The 23,476-nt window shown below is 36.6% G+C and overlaps 2 protein-coding genes across 2 annotated transcripts; both read right to left on the bottom strand.

The window, feature by feature from the left end:
* Positions 1 to 203: 203 nt before the first annotated feature.
* LOC125401108 (olfactory receptor 14A2-like) lies at positions 204 to 1,211 on the bottom strand. The gene has a single exon (XM_048435332.3). The coding sequence runs from the start codon at positions 1,209 to 1,211 to the stop codon at positions 204 to 206; it is 1,008 nt and encodes a 335-aa protein (XP_048291289.3).
* Positions 1,212 to 7,463: 6,252 nt separating this feature from the next.
* Positions 7,464 to 8,471, bottom strand: LOC125401109 (olfactory receptor 14A2-like). Its single transcript, XM_048435333.2, has one exon. It carries the CDS (start codon positions 8,469 to 8,471, stop codon positions 7,464 to 7,466), a length of 1,008 nt encoding a protein of 335 aa, XP_048291290.2.
* Between the last annotated feature and the right edge of the window lie 15,005 nt (positions 8,472 to 23,476).

A 23,476-nucleotide genomic window follows, 5' to 3' on the forward strand; every position in this document is an offset into this window, starting at 1 on the left:
CCATGATCAAAGTGATCAGTCCTTTAAGATAGTTATTGTTCCCAAATGAGAAGAGATTTAGCATATCAGAACCACAAACTGGTACGAAGACATCAAATGTTAATCACATGTAATAAAATTTCTGATCTTAGACCATATCGTCCTTAGGCTGAGTGTTCATTAACTCAAGGCAAAAAGGAGTGTCCACACTTCTCTTTCCTGTGTCAAAAATTACAAATCTTGCTTTCAATTTGTAAGGCACTATACCACTGACAGATACGTTGAAGTGTTAAATGAAGTGACCCCCTGTGGCAGAGATTTTGCTGTAACCTCCTCAGAGCACACTTGACATCATTGTTCCTCAGGCTGTAGATCAAAGGATTGAGGGCTGGGGGTAGCATAGAGTAGAGCACAGAAAAGATCTTATCTGCGATTGACGGTACATTTGAGGGAGCCTTCAGATAGACAAAGCAAGCAGTGGCAATGAAAACAGTGAACACAGTGAGGTGGGGGATGCATGTGGCAAATGCTTTGAACTGACCCTTATTAGTGGGAATCTTAAGTACAGTAGAGAAAATATAAAAGTAAGAGATCACCACACAGGTAAAGCAAGACATGCCTAGAAACAGACCAATTCCAAGACTTGTATTAATGAGCAGAAGTGTTTCAGAGCAGGAAATTCTAAGCAAAGAGGGAACATCACAGAAAAACTGTGGGATCACGTTGGAGCCACAGAATGACATAGAAAATGTTCCCGCTGTATTTATGGCCCCAAAGAGTACTCCAGTAGCCCAGGAAACACTCACCATCAGCACACAGATACTACCATTCATGATGGCGTCATAGTGCAGGGGACTGCAAATGGCAACATAGCGGTCATAAGACATGGCAGTCAGGATAAATACTTCCCCTCCTGTGAAGGAACTCAATAAAAATACCTGAACTCCACAACCAAGAATGGAAATGAAATTGTTGTGTGTTAGACTATTAACAATTAAATTTGGGATGGTAACTGACACAAAGAAGACATCCATCAGGGACAAATTCTTCAGAAAGAAGTACATAGGTGTTTGTAGCTGCAGGTCAAGAGTGATAAGAGTGATGATAATCAGATTACTTATTAGGGTTGCCATGTACATCACTAGGAAAAACACTCCACATAAGGTCTGTAGCTCCTGGACGTCAGAGATTCCCATAAAGAAGAATCCGTTTATTGTAGTGACATTGGCCATACTAGCTTCTTTTCAGGGCCTGCCACCATGAAAGAAATAGTGAATAATTACTGGGGCTGCTGTAAGTAATAGCACTGATGTACAGATATGCTCAGAGAAAAACTACATAGAAGGTATACATATATTTCTCCTCAAAAATCTCATTTCATTCCAAGTTCCCCTCATATCCTTACATTCTGTCTCTCTTTAATTTACATTCCTTGTATTTTTGTGTTCGTATCTTTCTGTCCTCCCTCACTCTCTTCTCTCTGACTTTCCTCACTTTTATCTTCCCTTTCCATTATTTCTATCTCTCCCTTCTCTATAATCAACATCGGTACATCCTTAAGGTTCTATATATGCAGACTTAGTTTTTTAAGATTCTGGTATAGAATCTTCAGTCTTCTGAGTAGCAAAAACAATGTTTGACAGAAATTATTTTCACCATTTTAAGCTTATTGCCATAATTAGTTTAGGAAAAAATTTCCATGGCTTTAGAAAGGTCTTGTTTCCCTTTAAGTAGTATTATATTATTCTTTTATAGATATTGAGTTTGCCAGTAGGTTTTAAGAAAGATTTGGGATGTTTGAACAGTAGCATCTTGTTAATTATATATCTAAAAATTACCTCAGTATTATAATTGCATATGCATCAAAACATAATATTACTCCTTATAATATGCAATTACTATGTATCAATATACATAAACAAAAGAAAAATGCAGAAAAATAAAACACATAAAGGATAAAAATAAGATAATGTGTTTTTTTATCCTATAAACACAAAAATAGATGGTTATGAGTTTGGACAGTAAAATTTTGACTAATTCACTGAATATTTCTGACAACTCTTTCCTAAAAGTTTTAATTAAAAATTATTAATGAAATGAAAATCCACATTTCACTGCTGCTTTACTTAAAATCACGTCAAATGTCTAATGGAAATCTAAGGGTAAGATAGCCTTGGCATCCATCCCATAATTTATTTCATTTGATTGTTTTAAACTTTAAGAGAAACTGATGCTTTACTCTGGGAACGGGCAATGTGTCTACCTTTGGATAGTAATGCTGTTCCTTAAAGGCAGAAGAAAAGATTGACTAACTAAGATATTTCCAATATATCAACAGTCACCTTTTATATAATCTATAAATGACCAGCAAGGAGCCTTTATCTCTTTTCCTAAACCTGTCTTAAACAGTGGAATATTGTTGATAGCTTTATAGGCACTGATGAGGCTGACCCTATAAAAAAGGAGTCATAATCAAACTGGAAACATCAAATTTTCCAAATAAAACACGTGGCATCTATACATTCTGCAAAGCAAATAAAGTTTTCTCATCCTAACATTTATCTTTTGATTAAACAGTTATTGCCTCTCTGAGCATAGCCAACTGTAATTTTATGGTCACTGTTGAGACACTGTACAATCAGACTGAGATAAGACTCTCCCAGTCTACAGTCTGACCTAGAAGTTATTACTCACTTCTCTGTTTAATCTTGAAGTTCTTGTGAGTGCGTTGAAATATAAGGCTATCCAGTACACTGATAGTTTCTATATCACTGTACTAATTTCATTATCATGTTTAATGTTTGTTATCTGTGGAGGTCACATATTCCTAATGTACTGTTTTTTTTCCCAAAAGTTAGGATCCCTATAGCATAGGAATCCATTTAAGAAACTCCAACCTAATATCACCTCATTTCCTTGAGTATTTCTCTTTATAATGTCATATTTCTTGAAATTCACTTTTGAATATTATCTAGTATGTCCTGACACAGGTCAAGTTCTATATGTTCAAATAATATTTGAATAATGGGTCAGAATTATTTAGAAACTCTATTCTTTATTTAAAAAAGTAGACAAATAACTCTTTGTGTGTATGAGTGTATTTGTACTTGTCTGTTTCACGACTATGTGATTGAGATTGATTTGTAGTATATGGAGACATCTTATTCTTCTCCTGACAAGGCAAAGATAAGCATGTAAGAGCAAGTACAAATATTTTCCTAAACAACAAAAAAGCTTCAGTCCTCAGATGGCATGATTTACTACAATAAATGATTATGATTTATTCATTAATCAGAGAACCTAAACTAAAGGGACTTTCACCAATGTGCACAGGATAAGTATACAGGACAAAGTATCCAAAAGATGACATTTAGGAAAACATATTTCTAATAAAGCATAACATTATTCCTGTTAGGAGTATTTACAGAAAAACTGTCTGTGTACTCAGAAAAAATGTGTGATGGAGGGGTGAGATCCTGGACACTTGCCGGGCAGTTACAATCCTCAGGCTGGGGAAACACAGGAAGAAGACAACTATGAGATATAAATGTGAATAAATCACCACTAATTACATTGATTTTAATATGTTTCCCAATTTCTTCCATATCGATAACATTTTAAAATGTTGTTTTAGAGAGCCTATTTTAACATTTTACCAGGTAAAATTTGAAATGTATACCTGACAAAAATTCAGATTCTTCACACTCCTAGAAAAGAGTTACTCTTTAGATTTTCCAGCAGGTCAGCCTGAGTAGGTGAAATATTTCACATCTTCAAGAGATTGTGTTAGTATTAAATCACCTTAAAGTAAAATAGAAAATGCAGCTCTCTTTGGTAAGTTCTGAAATCATATAATATTCTGTTGTCTTTAAGGTTGTTATAAAACTCAATGTTCTGAGTGGAAGTGTCTTCATTTCTCATCCTGAAGAAGCAAATATTAACAACATGGAAAATACTTTACCTTCTTATAAACTTTGCTCTGGATTCATTTAAATCCATACACAATGAGCATATTCCTAACAGACCTCTCACTGTCACCTGGTTACATCCTAGTAGTCCCAGAAGGCAAATCTTTCTGGGTAGCCTTATTAAGAACCCATGTCTTATGTCAATTAGTGTTATAAAAATTGCTATTATTAAAAATTAGATTTATCTGGTCCCAGAAAATATACTGGAATAAGTAAAATATAACATGGTCATATTTTCTTCAAAATTAAATAAAAATGCATTTGCTTAGCTGCACAGTGCATTTAGTTGGAGACAATGTTAGAGGTGAAAAATTGAGTTATTCATTAAAGGTTGAAGATAACTATTAGAAGAAAATTTCTAAATAAATCTCTATCTCATGCATATCATGAGATGAATCTGGTTACTGAAGTGAAACTGACATAATCCATTCATAGTGCCTGGACTATATCAGGGCAAATATTATTAGTGTCTCAAATAATAAAATTAGTGTACAGAAATGCTCAATAAAAATGTGTCAGTCAGCTGCCTAAGGAATAAGACAATACATTTTTGCGTGTAAGGTGATTTCTTTCTCCTTACCTCACATATCATTCCATACTCACTCTTCCTTCTATAGTTTTTCTGATTATATCTCTTCTCCTCCTCTCTTGCTCCTTCGCTTCTGACTTTCCTCCTTTACTATTCTCTCTCTCACTTTTATTTCCATTCCTCTTTTATTTTTAATACATTTTGAAAATGAGTTTAGGAAAAAATTTCATGGTTTGAGTTTGGGCTTCTGTCCATTTATGTATCAATGAACTATCCTTTCATGAATGTTGACATACTTGGGATAACTTTAGAAAGATTAAAAGTAATTTTGAATGTTTGAACTCAAAAATCACCTCAAAGTGATTATTAGTAATTTATACATGTATCAAATTATCACATTACCACCATATTGTGCACAATTACCTTGTATCAAAATGCATAAACAAATAATTGAGATGGAGAAAAATAAAATTCAAAAAATATAAAAATAAAACATAGGAATTTCATTTCATCCTATGGCCTCAACCTAGCCACTCTGTAAGATGGTTATGTGTCTGGGCCACAGAAGATTGTCATATTAACTCTTTCTTAATGGATTTCTCCCTCTCTTTCTTTTAATCAAGAAATCTGAAGGGATCTATAACAAACACTTAAGGACTCCTTTGCCTAAAATGAGGGGGCATCACAGAAAAATTGCTGAATCACATGGGATAAACAGAAATGCAAAGAAAATGTGCCAGCTGTTTGTATGGCTCCAAAAATCACCCTGGTAGCCCAGGACACATCCACCATCAGCACAAAGGTATCATCACCCTGATGGAATCATAGTGCAGGAGAAAACAGATGGAAATATAGAGGTCACAGAACATAGCAGTTAGGAGAAATACTTCACCTAAAGAGAAAGAAGTCAGAAAGCTATGCAAATGCTTTTATGTTCAATTGGCAAAACCCAATAGTGCCCTTGTTTCTTGGCTGAAAGCTTGTGAATCAAATATCCACTATTTTCAGTCTCTGTGAAATCTGGCCTATACAAATTGAACAGAAGTTCCACTAAACTCTGCATTCTGAAGCTTCTCTAAGGCTTGTTTTAAAAATTTTGCACTGTCTTCTGGTACATAAATTTCAAAGTATTCAAAAATATTGACTGGTACTAACCATAGTTAGCCTCTCATTTCTTGATTATAAGTGTTTTATATTATTTACATTTTGGATTACTGTGTCAAAATAATTAAACAGTGATTTAATGAAGGAATTTATAATTTGCCTTACTGTTTGTTTATATACTACATCACGTTCAGAAAAGGATGCTGTCATGACCATGAGGTATATGCTCACCGACCACCTGTTTTTAAGAAGCACAGAGATGAATTATTTCACCTCACTTACCACTCTCTTTTATTAAGTGTGTGATCCAGACCAGAGAATGCAGTGAAACACTAACTTTGATGAATCTTTTCACCTCAGTCTTCTTTGAAAACATACTCATAAATTTGTTTTTTACATAGTTTTAATTTTGTAAATTTTGTAAGAAACAGTCACCATCCAAAATTATTCTAAAGTACTTTAATCTTAATAATTTTGACTTAAAGTGTTTAAGGCTAAGACATTAATGTATTTAAATATTTGTCACTTCAGAAACACATAATATCTTAAGAAATCTTGATCAATAATGAAAGTCAGTTATTTGAAAAGCAAAATTAGCAGTGATAAACTCTCATTGTTTTGTTATAAGGTATCAATCCTAATTGATTTTTAAAAGTGATGCAGAAATTTTTTTAGCTCTGTTCTTCAAAAACAGTTTTACCTTCTGCAAACACTAGGAATTTCTGGCAAGACACTTCCTATTCCCTGAAGAATAGACTTCTAAAAGGATGTTCCAAAATGGACAACATTTTAAAATGCCCTATAATCCCTTATGGTAATTCCCTTAGATCATCACATCTCCCAACCATGATCAAAAAAGGTTCTGTTTAAAGTAGATGTTGATTATCACAGATGAATAAAACAAGATGAAGTGAAGAAAATAAGTGTCTACAGAATATTCTTCCCTAAAGGAATTATATAAACTTCATCCTCAGGTCTTGAGACTCAAGATTAATTGCAGAAAGGGTATGGAAAATGTATAGAAGACTGATTACTACGAGGAAAAATTTTCTCAACACAGAAATGATGCTATCCATGTAACTCATATAGGTTGTGCAGCTCTTAACAACTTGTGACCAAGTTCCAGCATGGAAGGGAGAATAGAATACAAAATCTTATCCTATCAGAGGAGATATTAAAATTTACAGATGCTGGGAGTTTAAAAGTTAGGTTTTCTATGAATGTATGCCCTGGTATGTAAACCAATATCAAGTGCTATATTACACATACAAGAAGTTTGGGGCAGCGCAAATTGGTCTTGAAGTAATGTGTCATAGATCTGGGGAGATATTGGGCCATGAATATGATCAAAAACATTGGAAAAACTCAAAATTCTCAAAAATGAATGGAAAGGCAGTAAAGTAAATGTAGACTTGCTTAGCTGCACTTTATAAACTACTTTGAGTAAGGCATTGAAATGAATTAAACTTAAGCTTTTTATGTGTATTGTTCATGGCATCACTATTGCCACAGTGAATTAAATATTTTAATACTCATTTCAGCTGTTATATTATTAACAGTCTCTGTTATTATAATCTATAATACTTCTTTTCCTTGGTTGCATCTTCCGATCCTACTGTTTACAGGTCTTTTCTATTAAAGTGATATTTTAAATTCCAATACATCTATTAAATTGTTTTGTTTAAATACTCTAATTTCTTTCTAAATTTGTATGATTCCTGAAAAAATATTTCCAACATTATCATACAAGAGCAGAAACTGGTACTATGACATTACATGTTAGAATCATGTAATCTAATTTCTGAAATTAGATCATATCATCCTTATTCTAAGTGTTTATTTAGTCAGGGTAAAAACGAGTACCTACAATTTACTTTCCTATGTCAAAAACTACAAAACTTTCTAGTAACTTGTGAGGCATTATACCACTGACAGATATTTTGAAGTATTAAATGAAGTGAATATCTTGCACAAAGATTTTGCTGTACCCTCCTCAGAGCACACTTTACATCATTGTTCCTCAGACTGTAGATCAAAGGATTGAGTGCTGGAGGTAACACAGTATAGAACACAGCAAAAAGTCTGTCTGTGATCGATGGTACTATTGAGGGTGGCTTCAGATAGACAAAGCAAGCAGTAACAATGGAAACAGTGAAAACAGTGAGGTGGGGGATGCATGTGGCAAATGCTTTGGACTGACCCTTATTAGTGGGAATCTTAAGTACAGTGGATAATATGTGAAAGTAAGAGATCACCACACAGGTAAAGCAAGACATGCCTAGAAACAGACCAATTCCAAGACCTGTATAAATGAGTACCAGTCTTTCAGAACAGGAAATCCTTAGCAATGAGGGGACATCACAGAAAAACTGTGGAATCACATTGGAACCACAAAAAGGCCTGGAAAATGTGCCAGATGTATATATGACTCCAAAGAATACCCCAGTTGCCCAAGAAATACCCACCATCAGCACAAGGGTACTACCATTCATGATGGCGTCATAGTGCAGGGGACTGCAAATGGCAACATAGCGGTCATAAGACATGGCAGTCAGAATAAATACTTCTCCACCCGTGAAAGAACTCAATAAAAATACCTGAACTGCACAACCAAGAAAGGAAATGAAATTGTTGTGGATTAGACTATTAACAATTAAATTTGGGATGGTAACTGACACAAAGGAGACATCCAGCAGGGACAAATTCTTCAGGAAGAAGTACATAGGTGTTTGAAGCTTTAGGTCAAGGGTAGTAAGAATGATGATGATCAGGTTACTTGTTAGGGCCGCCATGTACATCACTAGGAAGAACACTCCACATAAAGTCTGTAGCTCCTGGATGTCAGAGATCCCCATTAAGAAGAATCCACTTATTGCAGTGACATTGGCCATACTAGACTCCATTCAGACCCTGTCGCCATGGAAGAAAAGAATAAGAAAAGAAGCAACTGCTGTAAGGAATGACATTGATGTACAGATAAGCTCAAAGCAAAAGAATTCAAGAAATTACATATATAATGCAGATATATTTCCAAAAAGTCTTGCATCATACCCCTTATCACAACATTGCCTCAGTCTCTCCCTACTTTCTATTCTTGATGTTTGTCTGTGTGTATGTGTATCTCCATGTTCCTCACCTCCCACACTCTCTTCTCTCTTACTTTCCTCATTTTAATCCCCCTGCTCTTTTCTCTCTCAGTTTCTATTTCTGTCTCCCTCACACACACTCTCTCTCTACTTAGATTTAGATTGTCTTTAGTGATCTACATATACTAGCGAGGTTTTCTATGATTCAGCCACAAAGCCTAAGACGTCTTAATACCATAAACGTTATTTGATATAAATTGATCTTCTGATTTTTAACTCTATGATCATAATTAGTTTAGGAGAAAGTTTCCAGGGCATTGGGAAAGGTCTTCTTTCCTTTTGAGTATTTGTATGTTATTCTTCCCTGACTTTTGAGTCTATCGGTAGGCTGTAAGAAAAATTTTTAATTTTTAACAACAGTGTCATGATAGATAGTTTTAAATAAATACCAAAAATTACCTCAGTATAATAACTATATATGTATCAAAAGATCATATTACTACAAATAGTATTAAAATATTATGCATTGATATACACAAATAAAAATGCAGAAAATAAAATACATAACAGATAAAAATTCATTAAACTTTTCTTGTACAATGGAAAATTGTTGGTAAATGTCTCACTGATACCACTGACTCTATAGAAGGAGTAATAATCAAACTGGAAGAATATCAAATTTTCCAAATAAAACATCTGTCATATATAGACATTGCAAAGCAAATAAAGATTGTTCATCCTGAGATTTCCCTTTAGATTAAACACAGATTGCCTCTCTAGGCAGAGTCAACTGTAATTATCTAGACCCTGTTAAGACATTGATTGAATGATCAGCCTAAGATAAGAATCACGCAGATCAAAGCCTGACCCTGTAGTTATTACATACTTTTCCTGTTTGATCTTGGCCTTTCTGTCACTACTTCAGAAGATAAGGCTATTCAATACAGTTGTATTTCCTTAATCCTTGTACTATCACTGTTATGTTTGCTGTTTGATTTTTGTGGAGATCAGATATTGCTAATGTGCTCTAATTTTTGAAAGCAAGGGTTCCTATAGCATAGGATTCCATTAAAAAATTTCAACCCAATATTCCCTCATTTCCTTAAGTATTTTTCTTTATACTTTCTTATTGCTTGAAATTCAGTTTTAATATTACCTGGTGTTCCCGATTCAAGTCAAGTACTGTATGTTCAAATGTACTTATTTGGTTACTAGAGCTATTTACTATGTACTATTTAGATAACTATTCTTTATTTAAAAACCAGGAGACAATCTGTTTCTCTTTTTCTACGTGTTTGTGTGTGTGTGTGCATTTCTGTGTTTGTTTATGTCTGTTCTCTGACTTGGTGATGGAGGCAAATATCAATAATACAAGGTCATCTTAAGCTGATGAGCCAAAGATATACAAATATGTACAAAAATGGGAAAATATTTTCCTAAGCAACATTAAGTACTTTAATCTATGGTTGACACGATTTGTTGTAATCAAAGATCACAATTTAGTCATTAGTAATCTTGCTGCTTAATCTTAAGGCATTTCTACCAATGTGCACAGGATGAGTATACATGTCAAAATTCCCTAGAGATAGAATTTAGAAATGTAAGATGAATCCTATTTGGAATACTTACAGAAAAGCTGTTGAGTACACAGGAAAAAATGGTTGATAGAGGAGTGATATTCTGGACACTTTCCAGGCTATTGCATTTCTCAGACTGAAGAAATACAGAAAGAAGGAAAATATTAGATATAAAGGTAAACAAATATCTACTAAATTATCTTGTTTTTAATATATTTATCAATTTCATCCATATTATAAAATTTTAGAACAAAATTTTGAGAACCTATTTTAACATTTTACCAATGAAAATTTGAAACTTGTACCTGACAAAAATTCAGATTCTTCACATTCTAGAAAAGATTTACTTTTTAGAAGTTCTAGCATGTTAGTTTAATTTGGGAAATATTTTTACATATTCAAGAGCTCAATTTAATATTGAATCACCTGAAAAGAGAATTGTACATGCAACTCTCTTTGGTAAGTTTTGAAATTATATAATATTCTTTGTCTTTAATGTTGCTATAAAGCTCAAATTAATGAGTTAAACTGTCCTCATTTATTATACAAATATTAGCAAGAAGGAAAATATGTTACCTTTTATATACTTTGATGTAGATTCTTTTGACACTATATATAATGAACATATTCCTAACAGACCTCTTACAGTCTCTTGGTTACTTCTAGTCGTCCCAAAAGGCAAATCTTTTTTTGATAGACTTATTTTAAACCCATGTCTAAAGACAACTTGTGTTGTAATAATTGCTGTTATTAAAAGGAAGATTTACCAGGTCCCAGAGAATACACTGGAATAGGTCAAAAAGAACATTTTCATATTTTCCTCTGAGTTAAATTTATATATTTTCTTAACTTGACTGTGCATAGAGTTGGAGGCAAATTTAGAGTTGTAAAAAAGAAGTTACTCATTGAAGGCTGAAAATAATCACTAGAAGGATAATTCCAAATAAGTTTGTATTTCATAGATATCAGAGAATTGCAGAAATATGAATCTGGTTACTGAAGTAACACTGACATACTACATTCATAGTGTAGGAGACACTATCTGGGTAAATATTATTATTGCCCCAAATAATAATACTAATGTATAGAAATTCTCAATAGAAGATGTGTCATTTCAAATAGCTACCTAACATAAATATATGATATATTATTGCATAAACTGTTACTTTCTCCATCCCTTTCATAACATTTTCCTTTCAATCTTCCTTCTATAACTTTTGTGAATAATTCCCTATCCTTCTTTTTCCCTTCCTTTGTTACTTTCTGAATTTTTTCCTTCATGTTCTCCCTTTTCCTACTACCCCTTGTCTTTTCCATCTTCCTTTCCCTTTCTTTCTCTCTATCATGTTCTTAGAAGTTTTGTAAGACTCTGGACAAAACAGTGGTGTGGAAGGTCCTTCTGTCTATGTGTTGCTTTTATTGGTTAGTGAATAAAGAAACCGTCTTGGCCTACGATAAAGCAAAGCAACAGAGATAGGTGGGGAAAGCTGACCTGAATGCATGGAGGAAGAAAACAGAGTGAGGGAGAAACCATGGAGGCTCTGGAGACAGGTGCTGGGAGCTTAAGCCTGTAAGCTACAGCTTCATGGCAAAATACAGATTAATAGAAATGGATTACACTAAGATGTAGGAGTTAACCAATAAGATTCTAGAGCTAATGGGCCAAGCAGTGATTCAATTAAAATAGCTTCTGTGCAATTATTTTGAGTCACTAAAATCTTTAGACTAGCCGGCCGGTTGGAAGTCAACAAGTGGCTCTCTATGACTACAACTACGTCGGTTTTCTACAATTGAGATATAGAATCTTAGCTCACCACTATTTTAAAATCAAATCTTATTGGAAAGAACACTACGTAATATAAATAATTCTTATTTTACTTTTAGCATGTTTTGATAATACATTTAGGGAGAAATTTTTAGCTTTAATTTGGGCTTGTTTCCATTTTTTTGTTTTTATTTTATTACTTTATAACAGTTTCCACTTCCGCCTCTCCTCCCAACACCCTCCCATTCCCCCAACTCCCTTGCCTCCTCCCTCTCCAGCCCTAAGAGCAGTCAGTGTTTCCTGCCCTGTGGGAAGTTCAAGTTCCTCCCCGCTCCCTCCAGGTCTAGGAAGGTGAGCATCCAAACTGACTAGGATCCCAAAAATCCAGAACATGCAGAGGAAACAAGTCCCAGTGCCATTGTCAATGGCTTCTCAGACAGTCCCCGTGCCAGCCACATTCAGAGAATCCGGCCACATTCAGAGAATCCGGTTTGATCACGTGCTCGTTCAGTTCCTGTCCAGCTGGTCTTGGTGAACTCTCATTAGATCAGTCCCCTTGTATCAGTGGGTGAATGCACTCCTCACAGTCCTGACTTCCTTGCTCAAGTTCTCCCTCCTTCTGCTTCTCATTTGGACCTAGGGAGTTAAGTCCAGTGTTCCAATGTGGGTCTCTGTCTCCATCTCCATCCATCACCAGATGAAGGTTCTATGGTGATATGCAAGATATTCATCAGAGTGATTATGGGCCAAGGCCAGTTAGGAACCCTCTCCTCTGCTGTCCAGGGAACAATCTGGGGACCTCTCCTTGGACCTGGGGACACCTCTAGAATCAAGTCTCTTGTAAACCCTAAAAATGACTCCCTTAGTTGAGATACATACTTCCCTGCTCCCATATTCATATTTCCTCCCTCCCCCCATCCCAATCCCCCAAGCTTTCCCCAATCCCCTCCTACTCCCTTCTCTCTAACCCTCTACCCTTCCATCCACTCCCACCGCCGTGCACCCAATGTTGCCGGGCACTCTTGTCTACTTCCAATATCCAAGAGGAAAACTACATGATTTTCTTCAGGTTCACCTTCTTACTTAGCTTCTCTAGGATCACGAATAATAGGCGCAAAGAAAGACTTTTAATTATGGCTAGAATCCACTTATGAGTGAGTACATACCATATTCCTCTTTTTGGGCCTGGGTTACCTCACTCAGGAAAGCCTTTTCTATTTCCATCCATTTGCATGCAAAATTCAAGATGTCATTGTTTTTTACCGCTGAGTAAAACTCTAATGTGTGTATGTTCCACACCTTCTTTACCCATTCTTCTATTGAGAGGCACCTAGGTTGTTTCCAGGTTCTGGCTATTACAAATAGTGCAGCTATGAACATAGTTGAACAAATGCTTTTGTAGTATGATAGGGCATCTCTTGGGTATATTCCCAAGAGTGGAATTGCTGGGTCCTGAGGGAAGTTGAATCCCAGTTTCCTGAGAAACTGCCACACTGACTTCCACAGTGGCTGCACAAGTTTGCATTCCCACCAACAATGAATGTGCGTTCCCCTCACTCCACATCCTCTCCAGCATAGACTATCATTGATGCTTTTGAGTTTAGCTAATCTGACCGGTGTAAAATGGTATCTCATAGTTGTTTTGATTTGCATTTCCCTGATCGCTAAGGATATTGAGCATGACCTTAAGTGTCTTTTGGCCATTCGAAGTTCTTCTGTTGTGAATTCTCTGTTCAGATCAGTACCCCATTTTTTAATTGGGTTAATTAGAGTTTTAGTGTCTAGTTTCTTGAGTTCTTTGTATATTTTGTAGATCAGACCTTTGTCTGATGAGGGGTTGGTGAAGATCTCCCAGTTGGAACGTAGCCTTTTTGTCTTAGTGACGGTATCCTTTGCTTTACAGAAGCTTCTCAGTTTCAGGAGGTTGCATTTATTCATTGATTCTCTTATTGTCTGTGCTACTGGGGTTCTATCTAGGAAGTGGTCTCCTGTGTCTATGTCTTGTAGACTACTTCCCACTTTCTCTTCTATCAGGTTCAAAGAGGTCAGGTAATGTTGAGGTCTTTAATCCATTTGGACTTGATTTTTGTGCATGGTGATAGATATGGATCTACTTTCATTCTTCTACAGGTTGACATCCAGTTATGCCAGCACCATTTGTTAAAGATGCTTTCCATCTTCCATTGTATACCTTTAGCTCCCTTGTCAAACATCAAGTGTTCATAGGTTTGTGGGTTAATATCTGGGTCTTCTATTTGATTCCATAGGTCGACTCCTCTGTTCTTATGCCACTATCAAGCTGTTTTCAATACTGTAGCTGTGTAATAGAGTTTGAAGTCAGGGATGGTTATACCTCCAGAAGTTCCTTTATTATATAAGATTGTTTTGGCTATCCTGGGTTTTTTTGTTTTTTCATATAAAGTTGATTATTGTTCTCTCAAGGTCTGTGAAGGATTTTGATGGGGATTGCATTGAATCTATAGATTGCTTTTGTTAGGATTGCCATTTTAACTATGTTGATCTTCCCAATCCAAGAGCAGGGGAGATCTTTCCATTTTCTGGTATCCTCTCCAATTTCTTTCTTCAAAGACTTAAAGTTCTTGTCAAATAGGTCTTTCACTTCCTTGGTCAGAGTTATCCCAAGATATTTTATGCTATTTGTGGCTATCGTGAAAGGTGAAGATTCTCTGATTTCCCTCCCTGCTTCTTTATCCTTTGTGTATAGGAGAGCAACCGATTTTTTGGAGTTGATCTTGTACCCTGCCACATTACTAAAGGTGTTTATCAGCTGTAGGAGTTCTTTGGTAGAGTTTTTGGGGTCGCTTATGTACACTATCATATCATCTGCAAATAATGAGAGTTTAACTTCTTCCTTTCCAATTCTGATCCCTTTGATCCCCGTATGTTGTCGAATTGCTATTGCTAGAACTTCAAGCACTATATTGAAGAGGTATGGGGAGAGTGGACAGTCTTGTTGTGTTCCTGATTTCAATGGAATAGCTTTGAGTTTCTCTCCATTCAGTTTGATGTTAGCTATCAGCTTGCTGTAAATAGCTTTTATTATATTTAGGTATGATCCTTGTATCCCCAATCTCTTTAACACCTTTATCATAAAAGGATGTTGAATTTTGTCAAATGCTTTTTCAGCATCTAATGAAATGATCATATGATTTTGTTCTTTCAGTTTATTTATATGATGGATTACATTGATAGATTTGCATATGTTGAACCAGCCCTGCATCTCTGGGGTGAAGCCTACTTGATCATAATGGATAATTTTTCTAATGTGTTCTTGGATTCGGTTTCCCAGGATTATGTTGAGAATTTTTGCGTCGATGCTCATGACTAAGATTGGCCTGTAATTCTCTTTCTTGGTTGTGTCTTTATGTGGTTTTGGTATCAGGGTAACTGTAGCTTCATAAAAAGAATTTGGCAATGACTCTTCTGTTTCTATATTGTGAAATACATTAAGGAGTATAGGTATTAGCACTTCTTGGAAGTTCTGGTAGAATTCTGCATTGAAACCATCTGGTCCTGGGCTTTTTTGGTCGGGAGGTTTTTGATAACAGCTTCTAATTCTTCGTGACTAACAGGTCTGTTTAGATTGTTCACCTGGTCTTGATTTAACTTTGGTAAATGGTACTTATCTAAAAACCAGTCAATTTCTTGTACATTTTCCAACTTTGTGGCATATAAGCTTTCATTTTAAGATCTAATGATTCTCTGAATTTCCTCTGTATCTGTGATTATGTCCCCCTTTGCATTTCTGATCGTATTAATTTGAGTATTCTCTCTCTGCCGTTTGATTACTTTGGATAGGGGTTTGTCAATCTTGTTGATTTACTCCAAGAACCAACTTTTTGTTTCGTTGATTCTTTGGATTGTTTTCTATATTTCTATTTTGTTGATTTCAGCCCTCAGTTTGATTATTTCCAGTCTTCTACTCCTCCTGGGTGAGTCTGCTTCTTTTTTTTCTATAGCTTTCAGGTGTGCTATTAAGTCTCCAATTTGTGCTTTCTCCGTTTTCTTTAATTGGGCACTTAGTGCTATGAACTTTCCTCTTAGCACAACTTTCATTGTGTCCCATAGGTTTGAGTATGTTGTGTCTTTAGTTTCATTAAATTCAAGGAAGACTTTAATTTCTTTATTTATTTCTTCCTTGACCCAGGGATGATTCAGTAGTTAACTGTTCAGCTTCCATGAGTTTGTAGGCTTTCTGGTGTTAGAATTGTTGTTGAATTCTAACTTTATTCCATGGTGATCTGACAAGACACAGGTGGTTACTAATTTTTTTTTGTATCTGTGGAAGTTTGCTTTGTTACTGAGTATGTGGTCAGTTTTTGAGAAGGTTCCATGAGCTGCAGAGAAGAAGGTATTAATCTTTCCTATTTTGGTAGAGTGTTCTATAGATATCTGTTAAGTCCATTTGATTCATTATCTCTATTTATTCTCTTATTTCTCTGTTAGGTTTCTCTCTGATTGACCTGTCCATTGGTGAGAGAGGTGTGTTAAAGTCTCCTACTATTAATTTGTGTGGTTTGATGGCTGTCTTGAGTTCTCGAAGTTTTTCTTTACATAAGTGGGTGCTTTTATATTAGGGGCATAGATATTCAGGATTGAGACTTCCTCCTGATGAATTGTTCCTGTTATAAGTATAAAATGTCCATCTTCATATCTTATGATTGATTTTAGTTTGAAGTCAATTTTGTTGGAAATTAGAATGGCCACACCTGCTTGTTTCTTAGGTCCATTTGCTTGAAAAACCTTTTCCCAACCCTTTACTCTGAGTAGATGTCTGTCTTTGTGGTTGAGGTGTGTTTCTTGTAAACAGAATGTTGGATCCTGTTTTCGTATCTAATCTCTTAGTCTGTGCCTTTTTATAGGTGAGTTGAGTCCATTAATATTAAGTGATATTAATGACCAGTGGTTGTTGACTCTTTTTTTTGTTTGTTTGTTTAGTAGAGTTTGTATGTTTCCCTTCTTTAAGTTGTGCTTGTGAAGGGTCGCTAGATGTCTGAGTTGTTGTAGGCAGTGGTGGCAATGTTGGATTACTTGGGTTGTGATTTTCCTTCTATTACTTTCTGTAAGGCTAGATTTGTGGCTACGAATTGTTTAAATTTGTTTTTATCCTGGAATATTTTGTTTTCTCCATTGATAGTGATTGATAGCTTGGCTGGGTTTATTAGTCTGGGCTTGCACCCATGGTCTCTTAGTTTCTTCAGTACCTCTATCCAGGACCTTCTGGCTTTCATGGTTTTCATAGAGAAATCCGGTGTAAGTCTATTAGGTTTACCTTTATAAGTTACTTGACCTTTTTCCTTTGCAGCTCTTAATATTCTTTCTTTAATTTTTATGTTTTATGTTTTGATTATTATATGGCGAGGGAATTTTTTTTTCTTGATCAAGTCTATTTGGTATTCTGTATGCTTCTTGAACCTTCATAGGAATATCGTTCTTAATGTTGGGAAAGTTTTCTTCTATAATTTTGTTGAAAATATTTTCTGGGCCTTTGATCTGCAGTTCTTCTCCTTCTTCAATCCCTATTATTCTTAGATTTGGTTTTTTTTATTGTGTCCCAGATTTCTTGAATGTTTTGTGATGAGAATTTGTTGGATTTGCTGTTTTCTTTGATCTGAGCATTTATTTTCTCTATGGTATCTTCAGCATCTGAGATTCATTCTTCCATCTCTTGTATTCTATTGGTTATGCTTGATTCTGTAGTCTCTGTTCATTTACCTAGATTTTCCGTATCCTGCCTGCCCTCGGTTTGTGTTTTCTTCATTGCCTCCATTTCAGTTTTCAATTCTTGAACTGAAATGTTTGATTGTTTTTTTCTTGGTTTCCCAGTGTATCATTCAAGGCTTTACTCATCTCTTCAAACTTTTTGTTATACTTCTCATCGATTTCTTTACACAATTCTTCAAACTTTTTGTTGTACTTCTCATCCAATTTTTTAAGGGAGTTATTCATATCCTGTTTAAGGGACTCTATTGCTCTCATAATGACATTTTCCCACTTCTTCTGGATTAAGGTGTTCAAGTCCTTCTATTGTAGGATCATTGTGATCTGGTGTTTTCATGTTGTTTTTCAGATTGTTGGAGGAGTTCTTGCCTTGGCGTCTGCCCATTTCTTCCTTCAAATGCTCTCTGTTGGATCTTCTGATACCGGGTCAGGTTCCCTTGTTGGGCAGGGCCTTCAAACTGACAGAAGGCCTACCTTTCCTCAGGCAGGCTGTTGAAACACAGGCACTCCCTCCTTCAGGGTTGAGCTCACAGCCCAGGCCCAGCACCCAAGGCAGCTGAGCTGGGGAAATCCCCTCCTCCAATGAATGTCTGCTAGAAGATCAGTGCCCCTTGCTGGCCAAAAATGTTACTAATCTGACACAGGGCCCACCTGTCCTCAGGCAGGCTATCAAAACACAGGAACTGCCTCCTGCCGTGTTGTGCCCACAGCCCAGGCCCAGCGCACAAGGCAGTTGAGCTGGGGAGATCTTATAGCCCCAGGGGGAAGGGAGGAAGAGAGGAAGGTGTACCTGGATAAAAGCTGGGATAGGAGGCAGGAGAGCTCAGCAGGGTGAAGCCACCACTGCAGGGTGACCAGGGAGTCAAGGGGGTTGGGGAAAGTCCGAATTCCTTCTTGCCGGACTTTGGGCTTGTTTCCATTTATGTATTAATGAGTTATAATTTTATGACAATAAAGAGGACACTAAGAGGCAAATACATGGATCTAATCTACATGGGAAGTAGAACAGACAAGATCTCTTGAGTAAATTTGGACCATGGTGAAGAAGAGAGGAGAGAAAGGGAGGGGGCCAGAGAAAAATGTGTGGCTGTAACAAGGCCATTTATTGGTTCCCAGCCTCTCACCCCCAAAATAAACTCATAGAATCTATAAAATTTAAATCACTACTTGGCCCATTTGTTCTACCTTTTTGCTGGCTAACTCTTATATATTAATTTAACCAATTTCTAGTGATCTGTGTATTGGCCCAAGTCTGGGTTTTACCAAAAAAAGTTCTGGTGTCCATCTCTGGTGGGGCTACATGGCGTCTCCCTTACTCTGCTCTTCTTGCTTTTAGCATTCATTTTAGTTTTCCCCACCTGCTGTGGGAGCTCCTTCCGCTCCTTCAGCCAATTGCCGCTGAGTTACCAGCCCATTGGGGCGTGGTCTCTCTCTCTTTAAAAAAAGCAGCGGCTGTCCTCCACTCTCTCTCTGGCTTCCGGCTCTGCTTCCAGCTCCTAGACTCCTTTCCTGTTCATGCAGAAGGGCTGTTGTCTGGGACGGTGATCTGTAAGTTTTTTCCCCTTTGAATAAATAACCATTCTATTAATCATAATTCCAAACTGGTGTGGGATTGTTTGTGACTTACGCCTTCATCTGGTGCCCCACGTTTGGTTGTAGAATCCCCCCCCCCCCCACACTCAGCTGCTTGCTGCCAGCTCAGCTAGTCACAAGCCCTCCCTCAGCTTTGGCCTGTGCTCTGTGTGTGGAGCCAGCAGTTCAATTAAACCCTACGCCTCCCAAGCTCCACAGGCTCGGGACAGTCTCTGCCTGCCTGGTTTGCTCTTTTCTGAGTTGTTTTTAAATTTCCCTTGTAAGTGCGGCGCTTTAGTGGCATGAATCAGAATGACTTGGTCATGTGGAGGCATATGCGGCTTCCGGGTGACTCTTATCTACCCCTGGATTCTGGTTCGTTGTATGGAATTGATTTAATTACATTTTCTTTGTTGAGCAACTTATATTTCCTAGTTTTTAACAAATACTAAGGCAGACACTGAAACAGGACCCCGTTTCCGTCACCTTTGCAGTGGTTCTAGTCGCGACTTGGCAACAGCGATGCCTATTAGACAAGAGGCAATATGGCAGTTTTTGTTTCCAATGCCAATTTTACTGTTTTCTTTATTAATACAATGAATTATGTCATGCAAGGTTTATATGACTATGGGGATACATTAATTTACTTGTTACTCGGTTTCAGTTTTCTTTTCAATATTTTATCATTAAGAAAGATACGATTTTTATGGACTAATAATGAACAACTAGTTGAAAGGATTAAAATTATTGAAAATCAGGGGTTATCTGAACAAGTGGATACTATGATAGACAAAATTGACTTCATGTCCAAGGGTACTAGGAAGTTACTTGAAAGCGTTCAGGCTGTTGAATTTGACGTTCAGACGTTATCACAAAGTTTTGATAAGGTAACAGATAGAATGTATCTCCAGAATGGGAACCAAAAAACCGATACCTTAGTGAAATTCCTAGAAACACGGGTAGGTCAGGAGATTCAAGATTTATGGGAGACAATGATAAAAAGATTAGAAATGATTGAAGAAATTATTGGAGCTGGTGAACAGAGTAAGAAGGCACAAGGACAGGATACAATGCCACCACCACCTGTTAGAACTTGCTTACCCAGGGTTCTAACAACATACCCTGTAATTTATTCTGACAAAGGGTCAACTTCTAAAGGCTCAAAGGGAGTTAAAGAAGCTATATGGACACCAATAGCAATGAATGATTTAAAAGAAATTAATCAAGCTGTCATTAATTGTGGCTTGCACTCTGCATTTGTTAAGGAAATAATAAGGTCTTGGGCTTCTAATGTCAGAACTACCCCCCATGATTTCTCTCAGCTAGTGTCTGCAGTTTTAGATGATGGACCTTCCTTGAGTTTGGAATTTATTTCAGAGAAGAATCCAAACATATGGAACAGCAAGGAAGAGCAAAAGGTGTGGAGGTTTCCCAAGATCAAATTCTTGGTGTAGGAGCATATGCTGATCCAGAGGTCCAAACTCTTTATGATGAAGAAGTGCTGTCCTTATGTCACAAAGCAGCCTTGAATGCTTTGAATAGAATACAAGATCCAGCAAAAAGGGTCAAATCATATACTAGGGTTAGGCAGGGACAGAGAGAATCCTTTACTGACTTTGTGCAAAGATTAATTAAGGCTCTGGACATAGGGGTAACAGACCCAGAAGCTAGACGAATACTTCTTGAATCTCTAGCTTTTGAAAATGCAAATACCGAATGTAAAAAGATAATTGGGCCTTTAAGATCTAGATCAGCACCTATGGAAGAATGGATCCAGCATACAATGAATGTTGAGATGTTTAGCTATAATGATGAATTCTGGGTAGGAGAAGCGATTTCCAAAGCTATGAGGAGACATCAAACTACCAGGTGTTTTAATTGTGGTAAATTAGGACATCTGAAAAGGGATTGCAGGCAAAGAAATTCTAGGAATAATATCTCCTCTGGGAATGACAAAAGTAGGAGACCTCAGCCTTCATGTATATGTAGGAGATGCAGTAAAGGCCAACATTGGTCCAACGAATGCAGGTCAACAACAGACAGACAAGGCAACCCGATACCATTGGGAAACTCCTTGAGGGGCCTCTTGTAGGCTCCCAAGCCAAAAGTGGCCCAGTCATTCCCAGTTACAGTGGAAAATGTGTCTCACAAAGAAAATTGAAAACTCCAATGTCTGCCATAAAAAGTAATACTGGTCTAAATGATGAATTACATGTGGAGAATGAGTCAAAAAATTCAGTAGGACAGAATAAAAGTATATTTTGGCAAACTTCTATTAACGACCAAAGACCAAAGCTAAGAGTCTGTATAAATGGCATTTCTATTGAAGGCTTATTAGACACAGGTGTGGATGTAAGTATAATTACTCCAGAATCTTGGCATCTGAATTGGCCTCTTCAAGAAGTAGATGTTCAGTTCCTGGGAATTGGAACCCTATCTCATGTAAAACAAAGCACAAGATGGGTGGAATGCATAGGGCCTGAAGGGCAAATAGGAAGACTAAGGCCATATATGCCAATATTGCAATAAATTTATGGGGCCATGACCTACTACAGCAATGGAATACCCAGATTAACATTCCTGTAGTTCCAGGACCTCACAATTCTGGGAAGGATATAATGAGGTATTGTGGAAAAAGGTCACCAGCCATTCAGGTTGTACAAGAACATACAGCCAGTAGCAAACCTTTAGAGGTATCAACAGCCCTACCTTTAAAATGGCTAAATGAGAAGCCAATATGGATCAAGCAGTGGCCTCTAGCTGAAGATAAATTACAAGCTTTGGAACAGCTGGTACAAGAGCAACTAGATGCTAACCATATTGAAGATTCAACCAGTCCTTGGAATTCTCCTGTGTTTGTTGTAAAAAAGAAATCTGGTAAATGGAGAATGGTGACAGATCTAAGAGCTGTCAACAAGGTAATTCGACCTATGGGTCCGCTACAATCTGGAATTCCTTTGTCTTCTCTATTACCAAGAGGATGACCTCTTATAGTTATTGATTTGAAAGATTGGTTTTTTCACTATACCTTTGCAAGAAAAGGATAGAGAAAAATTTGCCTTCACAGTGCCTACTTATAATAATTCTCAGCCTACTAGGAGATATCAATGGACTGTCCTCCCACAGGGGATGCTCAGTAGTCTCACATTGTATCAATATTTTGTTAATAAGCTATTGGAAATAATTCGTAAGCAATTTCCCAAGTCCATAATTTATCATTACACGGATAACATTTTATTATCTCATTCAAATAAAGATACTTTGGAAAGTATGTTTGAAGAAGTAAAGAAAGTCTTGCCTTGGTGGGGATTACAAATTGCCCCTGAAAAGATTCAAAGAGGAGATTCTATTAATTACCTAGATTACAGAATAGGGTTAGAGAAAATTCGAATGCAAAAGGCACAAATTAGGAGAGACCGGTTACGGACTCTTAATGACTTCCAAAGAGTGTTAGGAGACATTTCCAGTCTACGACCAGCTGTTGGGATAACACCTGATCTAATAGTTCATGTAAACAAAGCCTTAGATGGTGATAAGGATTTGAATAGTCCCAGAAAATTGACAGTTGAAGCAGAAAAGGAACTGACAATGATTGAGGAAAAATTACAGGAGGCACATGTGGATAGGGTGAACCCGAATCTTAGTTCCATCCTAGTCATTCTGCCTTCCAGAATTTCTCCTACAGGGATTTTAATGCAGAGGGAAGATATTATTTTAGAGTGGATATTTATACCTCATAAACCAAGTAAAAAATTAAAAACTTATGTAGAAAAGGTCTCTGAATTAATTATAAAATGTAAACTGAGAGGCTTCGTCAACTAGCAGGTATAGACCCAGCAGAAATTATAGTGCCTTTTACTACTGAGGAAATTAGAAAGTTATGGGAAGATAATAAACCATGGCAAAGAGCTTGTGCTAATTTTTTGGGAGAAATTAACATCAACTATCCCAAAAGTGATAGACTTAACCCCATAAAGAGAACTTCTTGGATTCTTCCTAGAATTGTACGTGATGCTCCAATAACTGGAGCCTGGACATTTTATACCCATGCAAATAAATCAGGGAAAGCAGGTTATAAATCGGAAGAATTGAGTAAGGTGGAACAAAGTCCTTATAATTCTGTCCAGAAGGCAGAATTATATTCCATTCTTATG

This window comes from Myodes glareolus, chromosome 24 (assembly GCF_982192425.1).
Source record: "Myodes glareolus chromosome 24, mMyoGla1.1, whole genome shotgun sequence".
Classification (NCBI taxonomy): domain Eukaryota; kingdom Metazoa; phylum Chordata; class Mammalia; order Rodentia; family Cricetidae; genus Myodes; species Myodes glareolus.